The sequence below is a fragment of the Lepisosteus platostomus genome, chromosome 20 (genome assembly GCF_059453375.1).
Source record: "Lepisosteus platostomus isolate fLepPlt1 chromosome 20, fLepPlt1.hap1, whole genome shotgun sequence".
Classification (NCBI taxonomy): Eukaryota; Metazoa; Chordata; class Actinopteri; order Semionotiformes; family Lepisosteidae; genus Lepisosteus; species Lepisosteus platostomus.
In genome coordinates, this window is record NC_142630.1 from 8,063,417 (window position 1) to 8,079,413 (window position 15,997).

At 41.5% G+C, this 15,997-nt stretch overlaps 1 protein-coding gene across 7 annotated transcripts in view; it reads right to left on the bottom strand.

Annotated features, from left to right (window-relative positions):
• Window positions 1–14,782, bottom strand: part of usp10 (ubiquitin specific peptidase 10) — a 32,511-nt gene extending 17,729 nt beyond the window's left edge. For 2 of the 7 annotated variants that reach the window (XM_088613948.1, XM_088613944.1), the window contains exons 1-5: window positions 14,516–14,782; window positions 6,119–6,187; window positions 4,106–4,151; window positions 3,480–3,539; window positions 794–2,152 (exon numbers count right to left, since the gene is read on the bottom strand). In XM_088613948.1, coding sequence (XP_088470074.1) covers window positions 794–2,152; window positions 3,480–3,539; window positions 4,106–4,151; window positions 6,119–6,187; window positions 14,516–14,536 — 1,555 coding nt within the window. In that variant the 5' untranslated portion in view covers window positions 14,537–14,782. Of the gene's footprint in view, window positions 1–793; window positions 2,153–3,479; window positions 3,540–4,105; window positions 4,152–6,118; window positions 6,188–6,439; window positions 6,579–14,515 lie in introns of those variants that run through there. The other 5 variants (XM_088613943.1, XM_088613945.1, XM_088613947.1 and 2 more) reach the window with 5 other exon arrangements.
• Between the last annotated feature and the right edge of the window lie 1,215 nt (window positions 14,783–15,997).

The window sequence follows — 15,997 nt, forward strand, 5'->3', positions numbered from 1 at the left end:
GCTACTGATAAACCTTGCAATCTATCCTTTGAACACAGCTCGGATAAATATTATCAGTTTTAATTTGGTTTGTAACAATTAGGACAAAAGGGCTCTGACACTACATTAACATAAACATGCCTGAAATTCAAAAACACGTTATGAAAAATGTTCAAAAGCCTTGTTTGGGAAAGAAAGGCCCTAACAGTAAGCCAACCCGAGTGGTGAAAAAAGCAGTCCCGTTATTAGTGTTCCAGCTCCACCTTGTGTCATACAGCCGTAATTCACATGCCTCCAGGACACTGAGGCAAACCCAATCCACAGTCACAGCTGTAACAATACCTGTTGCAACGCAACATTCGAAGCCAGAATGGCCCATCTCAAGGAGGTGTTCCACAATTGAAGTTTAGAATAATGAAAACTGTTTCATGTATTTCTCTTTTAAAAAACAAAAAGGCTTTTTTACTAGTCACACAAGGCGTCTCTAAAAGACCTCTAAGTCAAATATTGCATCTGATAAATCTTTAAAAGAAAATGCTTCCATGGTGCCACCTTGTGGAGGAACCAACTTTTATCCGCAGAAGCGAAGCAAACTGCAAACGGATTTAAAGGGCTTGTTGCCTGTTACAAATGAGATGGATTTCAATTCTACTATAATCAATTCCCCCCACCATCTGAAATTCCTACCGCACAAACTAGACAACATTGCGCTGCATTGTGCGTATCCTTCAAGCCACAACAACGACCTAAGGGGAAGTAAAGATTCGATGTACAAAGGCCTGGGTGTGTACGAGCGACACTCGGGGTACACTACCTGCAATCTTCGGGGCCATGGGATCCTCAGACACGTGGACAGGGCCTTCCATCACCTCTCCTGGCTTCTCAGCCGCCTGAGCCGTAGCCTGGGTAGCGACAACCGCGGCCGGCGCACTTTTTACTTCCACGTAAGCCGCCGGCCCGCCGGGCGAGGGCTTTGAGTTGTGAAAGAGGCTAGCCCAGGACTTGGGAGGGTTGGCTGCACCACTGGGAGCCGCCGCGGGCGCGGCCAGCAGAGGGGGGGACTGGGCCTGCTCCCCTGCGGGCTTGGCCTCGGCCGGGGCCCCCGCTTGGTGCTGCCGCGGCTCGGCCGGCTCGGGCGAGTCCTCCGGCGCCTCCCCGCTGTCCTGAGGCTCGGGCGCCGGCAGCCCATTGGGAGCCCCGCTGTGCCCGCCCTCCTCCTCATCAGTAGTAGCAGCGGCGGCGGCGGCGGCGTGGGCTGCGTCAGTAGTGGCAGAGGCGCTGGCAGCGTTGAGGCAAGCAGCAGCAGTAGTCGCAACAATGCAGGATGCTCTGGCTGAAGAGAGGAGCAGAGAGGTGGGACTGGGGCTGTCCCTCCTGCTGGCTAGCAGTTCAGGGTTCTCCAGAGAGGAGGGCTCAGGCGGCTGCTCAGCAGTCCTGCCTCCCTCCGCCACCCCACTGCTATGCGAGGAAGAGGAAGAGGAAACCGCATTGTTACTGTCTGATAATGACGCAGCTCCGCTAGTGAAGTCCGAAGAGGATTCATCAGGGCTTTCACAAGTCCTCTGATTGTTGGATACTGAAACTGTTGCGATGGAACCAGTAGCGGCCACGGCAGGGGCGCCGCCGCTGGCAGGGCTGCCCCTGGGAAGCTCAGCCCCCGACACGGCCGCCGCCGCCGCTGGTTCCCCGCCAATCTCCTCCGACCCAAGGCTTGCGGTTGCCACAGCATGTCCGTTCACCAGCCCCACCACCAGCTGCGCGTCGGAGTGGGCCTGAGCTCCGCCGCCGCTGTTGCTGTTGTTGTTGTTGCCCCCGTTGCTGCTGCTGCTGCTGCTGGAGCCCTCCAGGTAGTTGTAGTACCCAGGCGGTCGTTTTTTCTTCTTTTTCCTTTCCCTGGGGCCAAGGCTGCCGGGGGCCCCGTCCATGTCCTGGCATGCCCCGCTGCCATCCAAGGCCGGGAGCTCCGAATCCTGGCAGTCGACGGAGTCGAACTCGCGGCTGCCGCTGGCCTGCAAGCTGTCCAAGACCTTCTGTGAGGGCTGACAGCCCAGGATGAACTCTGGAGCCTGGGGGTTCAGAGTGCTGGAAACTTTGTACATGGAATCTTTCACTCCCACAGGCTCCGGTTCGATAACCTCATCCACACCAAACTCAATGCGCTGATAGTCCTCACCTGTGAATTGGCAAAAAAAACAAATTAGGGTTGGAACTCCAAGTCTGCAAGTCTGGGGGGGGTAACAAATACATCGGTGACCATAGCCCCTGCTCTGTGCATCACTTAAGTGTAAACTGTCACTGTTCAAGAGGACCAAACACTTGACACTTTGTGAGATGTTTGACATATGACAAAGTTTCAGCATAGTAACTTATCATTCAAATTTTAAAACATTTACTGACTTTTCTTGGTGTTTTAATCTCTGGTTTATGGAAATAAACCAGAGGCTACTCTGCTTTATACTGTTAATGTATATAATTAAACAGTTATTAAAGTAACAAACTGCTCTTTAAACCCACTGGAACTTCTAACCTTTTATACAAGTGACAAACAGTGAGTTCCGTGGAGGAGAAATACATTTTTATTTAAATAAGATATTAACTGAGGAAAAATGAGGTGCTATCTTCACTTTAAAGCAAAACATCAGCTAAACACTATAGGCATTTTACTAAGTAAATCTATTTCAACCCATTCCCTGCTATCACCTTTTTAAAAAGATGGCAGAGGGGTCCATGGATGTTGAACCCCCGTAGAAGCATAGATTTTTTATGCATTAACAATCTATCACCTTCCTTTTAAGCCAGTCCTAAATGAGACTAAAAAAATCATAGTGATGCAGTGATAGTGATACCATACCTAGAAGAATGAATATGAAGATGAATATAGAGAGAGAATTAGCACAGCTCAGATTGTAACCTGTTTCCCAAAGCTAAAGAGGAAATTCTGAAATGCTGGGCTACCAAGACAAACAGCGGGCCATGTCTCAGCCCCACACCAATGGGAAAAGGTACCAAGCAAGACTAGCAGGAAGACTCCTAAGGTTAAAAAGGTCTATGGCACTCATTCCTTTCATTTAAAAAAAATTACAGGTCTCTGTTAGTTCGCAGGTTCGAATTTAAAGCAAACATTCAAGCACAAACTGATGCGAAACGAATTTTATAAAGCAAAAAAAAAACCCGACAAATTTCATAAAAGCTAGTGTTAGCATCCCTTTAAATCATCCATACCCCCAGGAATCAGTACAGAAGCACCTTTGTTGCCATACCTCATTCAACAAGGAAAAATGTAAAAAATTTGAAATGCAATATAATCCCATGAAGGACTGCTGTGCAATTTTCAAGAATAACTGTGAGAAATTTAATGGCATCTAAGCATGCAAAGCCTTTCAGATCTTACAGACAAAGATGAAAGAATAAAAGGCAGAGTGTTTAGAAAGCCACCAGCTTTTAGACCTGGGTCTCAAATCTGCAGCAAAAGGGGCCCCTGTATCAGACCCAGAACTCACCGCAAACCTGCAGTTTCATCGTTTCCGTAAGGAAAGGCACAGCAGGAGTACAGTAACGTCCTAAATAATTAATACAAACTTGTGATAAATATACAGATTAAAGAAAGATTAAGGATTTTCTTTTTCAAAATCATTAGGTTTAAGTAGGAATTAAAGGCTTCTCAAGAAAAATGAATCACAATGAATTACAAAAGGATTGAAACTACATTAAGTAAAACACATGGTTGGGTCTCCTCTTGTTGGAAAAGCTTAATGAAATCTATTTCTCATTTGAAAAATACAGTCACTTTTTAGTTTTAAATCATTGTGCAGACCAGACCAACTCCATTGCAATATGATTCATTTAACCTTTTAAACAAACTGCTTCTTAATTAGAAGCTCTGTGCATCTAGATGTGAGGCACTTCTTAATCTGATCACAGAACCTGGACGGGTTCCAAATGTCATCTAATTGGTGTTTTATTACAAAACCTGATTGCAACATCACAGAACAGTGCAGGAATCACAAACATACACTGCTGAGTACTGTCAGCTATTCACAAAATGGGAAGTTACAAATGAGAAGGCCTTTGCATCCATCTTGCTCACATATTTTGGGATCAAACCAATTCTAAAATCTGTTCTTACCTGAGGATTGACTGACACGTGAAACTTTGTCATTGAACGGGGGAAGCTGTGAAAGAAAAAAACAATTTTGTGGTCTAATGCTCTTTTTTAAATAAAGCAAATTAGACAGCTTATTCAGGTGCCTGTTATGAGTACCTACTGGTAAGTGTTATAAAAATATACAACAACAATTTCAGGTAATGAATCAAGATTTAAAAACAAAATTAAAACCACTTGAATGCATTGCAAATGACTTTCAAAACCAATAACTATTAAATGCCAACATTTAAACCAAAATGTTTCATCAGCTTGGATGTTCTGCCTGGAATTCAATTAACACCAAGCTAAAAGATCACCACTTTATAACTGTTCAGTACTGTAAAACTGAATTGATTCTAACTTTCAAACATGTTGGTTATTAAACATTTTAATTCTGCACTGTAACTGTATGTGTTCATAATACAATACATATGCACTATATTGTCGTGAGACACAGCAAAGAAATACCCAAATAGACTGGATTCTAAAATACACAGCAAATAAAGTGACATTTTTAGTTTTTAAAATGCAATTCTTCTGCATCAGAGAAATTCTTGGCTGTTGCATTATTGTACAAATGACTAAGGAGTATCATTGAAAAAGAGGTGCCTGAAATTTGAAAGCACAGTGGTAATGGCATGTTCAAGAGGACTGCCAGTGTTACAGGACCAGGCAAACGGAAGGTTTCTTGACCACTGTTCCATTGAATATTTTTGTTCTTCAGGTTGCTGCACAAAGTTATTCACAGAATAGTTTCCAAGGACAAAATATTCACCCAGTCTGAGAGATTCTTTTGCATTTTCACAAAACAATGAGTATTGCTTTCCAACGACAGTGAGTTGTCATCCTTTCAAAACAAAATCATTACCACTCTCGACCGATATCTACAATTTTTAACTGTCAGTTGATGTCCACTGCCTGGGTGGATCATATGCAGGTACAAACTGCTTTGAAGTGTCTTTCTGGGTGTGTGCTTGTATTTGTATCGCATTTCTTCAAGATGGTACACTGAAAGAGCTGCATTGCAAATGACGCCAATCGAAAACAATGGTGGGCAAGAGTTCTTGTATCCAGATTTTGCAGAAATGAAGCCTGAGCAGCAGTCATGAGCCAGACACTATTACACGGTACAAACACATTGTCTTGCTCATAACTCTTGAGATCACTCATGCAGGCTTCTTTAAACTGCACAGCATAAGCCTTTTCCAGGCACATGCACTATTCACTCCATCACAGAAGAAGGTAGTGATTTCTGTACCAGCTTTCCATAGTTTTCTTTGTAAATCCACCAAAATGTTTGGGAATAGATTTCCAATACACTATGGATTTTCTAACAATGGAATGAAAAAGTAAGGTTGGAGCTATTGCCTAAATGTTTTACCTTTTGGCAAAAATGTTAATATTTGCATCTACTTTTTCTTTGTACAGGATTGTCTCTTTTAAAAACAAAGACATCTGTGCCACAGTTACCCTGCAGTTGAAAGAGAAATAGATTTTTCAGTTTTCCTCACTTTTATTTGTTCTTGCGGACTTTAACCATCTCTTCCGCATTGTAGATTTCCGCAATGAGTGAAAAACACTCCCTGCATAAATAAGGCTGGTAATTTGTGATAGCCAGGAATGGAGAACCAAGGCTTTGAACGTCTTGCGTGTGATGACTTGCTTGAAATGATGAACCCCCCACCCACTGCTAAAAATTCTTCATTACTGAAAGTCAAACTGCAATTTTCTGTGCTCATACATTAGTGCACAGAACATCAAAAAATAAACAAAACAGAAGATCATTTTAAAAAACTGTCAAAATCTACATGACAAATTTATAATTTTCCCTCCAGTCCTTCTTAGGCAGAACAAACGGTCATTACAAAGGCATACAATTAGTTTAACACTTCAGACACCTGCAAAAAGTATGCAGTCTGTTGCAGAAGGACACACCTTGGAAGATCAAACAAATTATCACAGACGATTGTATAACAGGAATAATTAAGTTTTTACCTCAACATAACAGCGAGGGGTCACAAAGAACTGATTGAACTCATCAGGGCTGAACTCCCCAAAGATGTACTGAAAAACAGAAGAAAATCATGCTGTGAAAAAAACATTTTATTCACATTTAAACCCTTAAAAGGATTTATGAATGCAAACAGTCCGCGCCTTTAAAAATGACCTAATGTGTCTTTAGCTGCAAAATAAAACTTCCAACAACCTGTAAAGACAATCCAAAAACTGCACCAATTATGAACTAAAAGACAAAAGGGCAGAGGACGTCTGAATCCATTCTAAGCAGATGACTCAGTGTATGATTTAAGTACCAACCTTGAATGGTCTTGTTACCCTTCCCTCCAGGCAGCTGTCTTGTTTTGACATAAATCTAATACTAGAGATCTACGAATCAGTTAACTCAACGCAGAAATCCACTGCTAATTTAATGAAGACACTTAAAAAAGGGGCAAGGAGCAACAATGCTATATGCTACATAAACATCATAAACCAAGATACGATTCTGAATTTGCATTCTTTCAAAGTCCCTTACCCAGTCTGTATACCCAGCTCTAGCAAAGCAGGTTGAAAATGCACTGCCACGATTCATATCCACATCTTATCAATATATTGATTAACTTTGCATAAAGCAAAGATTACACTGTCCAGGTGCAATCAAGGTTGTGGAAAGGAGTTTTTGTTTTCCTGGATTGCAACACACATTGAGGTTTATAAGTAAAGGGTAACAAATCTGATGAGTCATTCTGCATTAACATGGTACAAGGCTTTTCTTTGTGCATTCATTAATAAAAAGTGAATCTGCTGTTAAATCTGCCCCAGCTAACTGTTTTAAATGACATATTACACAGAAACAACTTGTCTCCAGTGCATCTTGAGGTTAATATAAAGCAGCTCGATTATAATTTGCTCGGAGACTTGCATCATTCTGTTAAATGAATTGAAAACTATTACAAATGGCTTAACATTTCTAACCAAGATCAGAATCTTGTTTTTACATAAATGCAACTCAACTGGTAAGATGATCATCCAAGTATGGGACCACTGGAAGCAAACTTGAGCTACAAGTTGACATGAATTTTAATCCAACTGATACCCAGTAAAAAAAAATCTACTGGACTTGTTTTAATTTTTAAACTTGATGTCCTACAAGTCTTAATACCATGTTTTGCAAAGCTAGTTCAAAATGTTACAGCTCTGGTATAATCATGTAATATCAAGCCACAGAATACTCAAGGCTCAAATCTTAACCTACTTCCTGAAGTAATAGTGCTTTGACACAGAATGCCCTCCAACCCCTACATAGCAATCAAGACCAGAGTCTACGTCTACAACAAAAGGAGAGAAGTTCCAGGTACGTCACTTACTTACATACCAAGAACAATTAAAACCTACAGCTTCTCAAACCTGGAGTGTGACTTGCCCAGGCTTGCAATCCGAGCCCGGAAGTCCAGGTACTGTTGGTTCAAATTCAGTATGTTATTAGCCAACCATGACACAGATCTTGCAAGTGGCAACGCAAGTATCAGCCCTCTCTCTTCATAAGTAGAGCCAACATTGAAAGCAATCTTTTCATTTAATTGGCATTTACTCTTCTTTAAGGCTCCATAGATTTCAAATTCCTGAATGACTTTTGACAGTGGACATGTCATAGGAGAGTTCACAAGCCTTCACTCACCCAGGGCTTGTGCAATAAGTCAGGCTTATTTCACAGCAATCACAAATCAGAGAGGAATAAAAAGTAATCCCAACTTTCTGAAAAGATCACTTTATTAGCCATATAGAATTTCTTGCATTAGGAATTTGTCTATTCGCATACCCCTGCACCATGGAGAGCAAGCTGGGGTATGCGAAAAGAAATTCCTAATGCAAGAAATTGTATATGGCTAATAAAGTGATCTTAATTTTTTAGAAAAAGATGAATGCAAAACAATCTTATTCCCAGTTTTTAAATATTTATGCAAGTTGTGAGAGTAACAGGATAAATGATTAATATGATTTTGCACATAGCAGTCAATGTTTACGTTTAAAGACCAAAATAACTATGTGTCCACAACTGAAGTGGGATCCTGTGATCAGGGTCAAAAGATATAAAATACAAAACACTGTTTGGACTTACCAGGACACCATAGTTTGGAGCAGAGACAAGCATGTGAGGTCAAATTTGAGCCCTGCACATGAGATTGTTATGAAGTAACAGGAAAGTGAATTAGCCCATGCAAACGCAGCAAGAGGCCAAGTGTCCAAGAATGTTTTTCAACAAAATGTTCAAAAGGTACAAAAGGTGATTTCTGTTAAAACTATGCATTTACCTTTTCAAAAATATCTGGAAACCTTGTTATGTGCTCAGTACTTATTTTTATTTAAAGGTTATATTGGCCAGTTAAACACTTAATTTAAAACTACTAGAGTTGTGCAGAATTTTAAGAACACTAATTCTTCAAACTAAATACCTTTCACTGTTAGTGGGGTTTTCTCATTTTGCAGGATTTGACTTAATTTCTTTGAGTTTGTTTTATAAAAGGTAGATATTAAAAAGATTCTTCCAAATGTGAAATGTGCTAAATGTAAGTAATCTGAAGTAACCCCTGAAAATCATACTCTAAATCCCTATAAGGTTAAGATACTAGCTCACATAGGCCTATGTTGAAGATCCTATCCACAGTGTCAACAATTATAAGATGATGAAAATAGTAAATCCACCTTGTATACCTAAAGCAGGTGTTAAAATAAGCGACAGGCACACAACCTGACATGGCAGACTTCACAGGACTTTGCAACTGAACACCACGCCCTGTTTTGGCCACAAGCCTCTATGCGGACAACCTGCGTTTTCCCTTGCTAGCTATAATTAACTTAATCCCAGCAGCACGAGCTGTGCAATTGAATGTCTGTGGCACTTACCGATCACAGACAGAGCTGCGTTAAAGAAAAATCATCACTTGCAGAATCCAGACAGATTCTGAAATGCAAATGAAATAGAGGGACTGTACAACCATTAGTAAAGGACATGTCAGTGCTTTAACTTTTAGAAATAAGGGTTACATGTGTCGAGGGCAATAACGATGAAACAAGCTGGAAACAAGGCAACTAATCCTGCCTGCATATTTAACAGCCAGATATAAAAAGCACTGCAAGACAAAAGAAAGTGCAGCTCAAGCACGTGTAATTCTTTGGAAATGAGAACCTACTCTGCTGAAATGGCATTAAAGTAACAAACAGCTATAATCCAATGGCCTGCAGACAGTTAATACTGTTACAACAGAAAGAATTTCCCTTTGCTGCTTTCTACATAGAATGCCACACGTACCACACTAAGCTCCCCAACTCCCCCCACGTCATTTAGAGTGGGAATTATTGCAAATTAGCCATCTCTGAATTTAAATATGCTCTTCTGACAAATTTGAAATTACAGGATCGTTGCCCCAGCCAGGGAAACGGGTGTGAACAAGTCTAACTCTGCAACTTGCAAGCAAAAAAAACATTTGAAATGTAAAAAGTGAACCCATTACTAAACATTAAACACAGCCCTCATCAATTTTAATCTGAATTCCAAAAAAAATTTAATTATCCCAAACCTGTCATGATGTACAGTGGCATCATGCCGATAGATGAGTGCTGGGCCTGCTCTGCACTGAAGCAAGTACCACAATAAAACTTCATTTTTCCAGAGAAAGGAATTCAGAAGGCACTAAATAAACTAAAATGCTTTCCACATGTATAGTGTAATGAACATATGTATTCAACTCTCTATTAAAGGATGCAAGTACTTTTACTTTTTTCCAGGACAGATGTCACTGTGGAAGGGAACCTTTAATGACACTAAAACAGTAGTGTCTATAGTTTTAAGAAAACCCTAAGAAATAGGCAATGATGCAACAATTATTGACTGAAGCTGCAGTACAGGTTTTTCTGGTCATGCTCCTGGAAACTCACTCTGTGCTGCAGGGACCTGCTATAAAAAGAAAACAACCCATGAGAAACACGAAACCATCTGTGACAATGATTTGCGAAGCTGATATTTTATTAAGGTATTTGCATCTGTAAATCAAGAAAAATGTTTCACAACAGTGAAAAAAATCAGTTTCAGTAACTCAGCCTTAAATTTTACTCCTGAACAATTCTGTACATGGTCTAAAAATCCAAGAGTACTGTTGTATTTTTAAAACGTTCAATACTTGTCATGGGTTTATAATTCCATTTGGAAAACACCTTAACAGATTTACAACCCCTTGTGAGCAAGAATTAAGTCCTGTTCACAATCTCACATTGCTGAAACATCTGACAATGAGAAGGTATCAATATAAGAGCAATGAAGGATTTAAACAAAACGGCTGGGCTGCTTAAACTCTGGGATGGGAGACCCCTAAGGGAAAAATGCATGCTGCGAGTTGTGCTCGTGGAATAAAAAGATGGAATTCTTCCATCTAGACCAGAATTTCTAAACCAATGCACAAGGTATGGTAAGGGGACATTGCAGTGTAGGTGGTGAGACATTAAACCAAGACCTGACTATTTGGCCATTATAGAAACTAAGGGACACTTCGAAGGAAACTTTCCAAAGCTAAATTCCACTTTGGGCTTACATAACCTGACAACCCAACATTTCCCCTTTTAACTCAACTGATCTCACTTCTCTCTCCTCTGACCTGCTGAGCAGTGGGGCTGCATTAACCAAGCAGGTGCTAGACTTCACTGCTGGGTGAAGTTTGTCTCCTATACGTGAAGCGCTCTGGACCCGGTGCGACACAAATGCAAGCAACTAATAAAAAATGGAAAGTCAATGAGAAACATTCCTACTTTCTGCACAGAACAAACGCTTTTAAAGTAAAGATACTGTCCATCTGCACTTACTTTTACATATTGGTTTTCAGTTCAAAAAGTAGCCATGTACAATTCTTAAAACCTCAGTTTCCAATATCCCAATATTCTCCCCCAGTTTAAAACTACAGTTTATACAAAAACAGTATGGTCAGCTCTGCGCACATCGGCACATCTTCAAAGACGTATGTCACAAAAATCCTAGAGTTGGTGGGGGGGGGGGACATGGGAACAACTAATGTATATCCAGTCTAATTACATACTCCAAACCTCATCTTTTAAAAAGACTCATTTTGTGATACAATTAACCTGGACTTGTATAGAATTGCACCTGAACAGCACACATGCATTGTTACAAGAGCATATTCTGACAGCATACGTCAATCACAATATATTGTCTGCCCAAGCCAAAAAAACCATGGGAAGGAAAGATGTGCCAGGGAAAGGTCTCTCTAAATGCTGGTGAATCATGTTAAGGAAGTGCACTTCTTCTGAAAAGAGGGGGCTTGGAATAGGAAACAAGGTAGATTTTACACTACAGACAGGAAGAAACCACCACACCTTTATGATTCTCGTGATCCAATGCTTTGACAAGGACAGAAGGAAAGGCCGAGTTGACTAAGTCACTACTAAAACTCTGCTTCAGTCTTTTGACCCTGCTTCCTTAATCTTAAGAAACCACTGCCCCTCATGTCATGTGACATTAATCCTGTATTACCAGTGCCCTGTTAAGATTCATCCACCTACGCTAGTCTCCCCCAACCTGAGTCACAAGTCATTAACAGAAATTTATCACTGCATACCAACCTGAGGAATCTCCAAAGTAAGCATTCAAGGTTAGAGACCCAAATCCTCAGCTATCTTTCTTACATTGTGAGCACCTGCTATGACAAGCATGCTTTGTTCAAGATTTCAAACGTGACTTGTGATGACCTGTTTCTATAGGATAGAACGAAAAACATAAGACTGGCTAATATTTTATTCTATTCACAAAGTGCAGTCATTGTACAGCACTCAGAATGGTACTCCTAAAAGACTATTATATACAACAAACCCACAACTAGTCTGTGCTTCACACAGTCACAAAGGTAATCTAAACACCAAAAAGAAATCAAAACATTTTTGCAACACAGGCTCATCCTTGCATAGCATAATCAGTTTAATACTGAGCTATTTTTCACACTACTATATTTTGTCTTTGACTCTCTGCCAAGCTGGAATACAAAACGAGCATTTATACAATTTCATTTCTTTGCTGAGGTAAAACTTGCAAAAACTGGAAAGGCAACCTCGTTCGCTGTTTTAAACTTGGCAAAGCGAAAGGTAGATAACAATATCTATCAAGTTAGCGTACAGAGCGTTTTCCTTTATGTCCTGATAGCCAAACCGATGCAAGTACAGGAAATGACCAAAAGCATCTAGTTAAAAAGAAACATCCACAGTATCCACGCACGAGGGTATTCTGTGTCCTTGAAAAGTCAGAAAATGCACAAAGCTTTTAACAATGCAGATTTTCTGAAGTACATTGGTAGTTCCGAATCTATACATCTTAAACGTATTACACATTTTCTTCAAATACACCTCATCATGATCTCTTCACTGATATTAAATCTGGATTTTAAGATACAACAATTTCAAGTCCTCCTCTGCTCTGAAAACTGAACACCCCACCGGTCTGAGCACAATTACCAAGTACGCGAAACATGCTAGGTTTATACTAATTAAGGACAACCGATTTAAACTCAAGTTAAAACTGCAGTAAACGAAAATAAGATTTTACGTCCTCCGTAAACGAGTTACAATAAAGCAATTCATCCCCTTTTTGTAAGTTTCAACAACTTGAGCGGCATCACGTGTCAAGTGTCCTGAATGGAAGCCGCACTCTGAAGTTTTAAAGCACTACACACCACCTCAACGGAACAAACCGCCCAGCTTTCAAGCCGGGAAAGAAAAAAAAACACTAAACCACCTGTACGTTTCTTGTGATACTGAAAAAAAGTCAATGCAAATGTGTTTCTACGTCGAGCAGCTCACAGTGGTCTCAGTATAAAAATGCTGCCTGGTAGGGGGATGGGCGCCTATGATTCAGCTGAATTTCAATGTTCCCGTTACAACTCCTCGTAACGCGCTGCCCAAGTTGAAACTATAAACGCGAAGATGTAGCTAAGCAAAAGAAAGAGAAAGAACGATACATTAATAGCTCGCACTATCAAAATCATGCTATATTACACACGCCAAACTCGCAAGTATCCGAGAGCTTAAAGAACACACCGCTTCCTGCATCTAGCAATTCCAAAAAAACACGCTTTCCTCAAACTTACGCTGGGCACTCAAATGCCAACAAACACTTTGTTGTCTACGACCTATCAGCATTTTGTGGTACAATTCTACTTCTCAAGACCGCCTGCTATCACAAATTCACCCTTCAACCCACGACTGCTCCGCCACCAAACCTAAGAACCGCAGGTACCGAAACTTCTTAAAGGTCTTTCAGCTACTTCTCCCAAAGCTAGGAAAACCATGAGTATAGTTATCATCCGGTATTCCCACCAGAGAGAGCTACCCAGCACATTATTCCTGCATGCTTCTAAATTTCTCTCCGATCACCGATTTTCGTGTCGTTTTCTTACAATATAAAAGCACAGCTAGAATAGTCTCTGCGCCTTAGGAAAAAAAAGATAGGGGGCCCAAAATCTACGGCTACTCCTCAAATTTCTTTCGGCTTCATGGGGTAACACAGTGGAGGAAAGGCTGCGGTGAGAATCTAAATGATGAACAGGCCCAAACACGTTACGCAGGCGTCCTTTTCAAAGTGAAGTGCATTTGCACTGAAGAGCGACAAACGAGTTATAAAAATGTCCATTGCAAGTCCCGTTGCGCTCTCCTTCATACAACACTGGATGAGTCTCCTAACACGGAAAAACAAGACCGCCACCCCCTCCTCCCCGATCAACAGGCCCAATGCATGCCACCAGCGGATGCACCGTTTCACACTTTTAATGAATTAAAAACCGACTCCAGAGGGGGGAGAAACCCCCAGTCAGGACAAAAACGGGTCGTGCACCACAACTCACTGACGGCGAGGGTGGCTTTTACCCGAGCGCGCTGTTTGACACCGCGGAAGAAAGCGGCTCTCAGCTCGCCGAGGCCTGTTGCGGTGCAGGTTGGGCCGAGCACGCCTGCTAAACCATCTCGAAATGCAATGCAAAACCACCCGAGTGGGGCAAACATCCACGTGTTGAGATGCAACCGGGGCTGGGTCGACACGGCGGCCCGGGTCGGATTTCTGAGCGCAGGACTTAAACCCGCTCTTCAGGAGGTCTCGTCTATGAATGAGTGAGGCTGCCTCTGGGCCTCGTCCATGCTGGGGTTTCAATGGGGGAAGCAGGCATCCCGTGCTCGGGGAAACTCGCCTTGCAATTTTTTTTCGCCCACTTCTCAATGACAAAGCTACACTTTGCAACAGCCAAAGCACTCACACGCACAGCCATTATGCCAGCATGAGCCGTGGCGTCTCCGAGGCCTGCTGCAGTACCTACGACTCGGAACACCAGAGTGAAGAACAGTTTTTACCTGGCTGCTGTGTGAAGCCATGCTCCCGGCGAGTTTCTTTTCTTTTTTTACAATTAAAAAAGAAAATAAACTTCCTCTTCTCCAGGGATGAGCTGAAATGTGGTCTTTGACTTAAAAACAAATCAATTTCTACTGCGACATTTTCAATGTAGTTTCTTTTTTTTAATCTAGAGTATATAACGTTAAGGTTGTATTCTCCTCCTCCTGCCCATCACGCTGCTAACCCCACCATGGCCGCCATCTTTGTCTCGCCTTGCTTCTGGCTTGCGCGCGCTTGAGAGCCTGACTGAGTCCGCGGTGAGCGCGTGCGCCCTGGCTGGGAGGCGGAGAAACGCGTGGACGCGCACCGCATTGCGCATGCCCAGGGCCAGCGGAGGCGAAAGGGCCCCTTATACCTACAGCACATGGGTACACGCTCGCGGTTTGGGAAATATATTGAAAGGGGAGACATGGCACACTTGTCTTTAATGCGTGACTCTGCATGTTTTGTATTCAGGAACAATCATTTCTTCCTAAAATGACAGAGGAAATCGAAAATGATCACAAGCTAGCGGGACTGGTCCAAGCTAGCTGATGTTTTAGTAGATAACTCCTGCCAAGATTTAATCCAAACGTTTCTTGAAGCAAGCTAGGGTATCTGTATTAACAACACAACTGTTATTGTGCCACGGGAAACCCTTTCTGTAAATTACTGCCTCCATTCCTCGGTTTCAAATACCCTTCCTGGCAGTTTCCACTTGTGATCCTGTCTTTTTTCACTGTCGATTCTGAAAAAGTCCAATAGGCTGACTTTATCAACATCTTTTAAGATTCTGAATGTCTGAATCTGGTACTGCTCTACTCAAGACTTGACTTTTTCATTCTCTGGACTGACTCAAGAGCAGCAATAATGTTTTGCAATGTGGTGACCAATACCGTACAATGAATTGTACAATTGTAACATCACTTGATTTAAATTCTACGATTGTAACTGATTTCCCCCCTTTACATGATAGGCGTCCTCCTCCTGCAGTTGAAAATACCAGTGAGTTCACTTTTCCCAGCAGCAACTGGAATGGATGTGTTCACACAGTTTGGCTTCCTCGTGAGTTGTGCAGATCACGGGTTTAAAGACCATTTTTTTCTAATGTTTTGTGAGATTCTTTCTGTGGAAATGTATGCAGTTTGGATCCACACCGATTTAGTGGTCAAAACCGAATTTTCTGTTTTGATGACGAGACAGAGACGTTTCTATAGAGTTTTTTTTAAATTCTGAACACCCTATCGGTTTACATTTTCATTGTCCTTAGCTGTAGCCATAAAATTGGGCAGTTATACCTCACGAATATCATCAAATTGAAATCCATCGTGAAAACTAGAGGTTTAATAATGCCATTTGCAAGAGCGATTAAAAATGTTTCAGCAGCATTGAACGTAGATTAACATACTTCTTATATTGCCTTATCAAATATTTGCTATTTAAAGTGGAAATAATTACTTCCT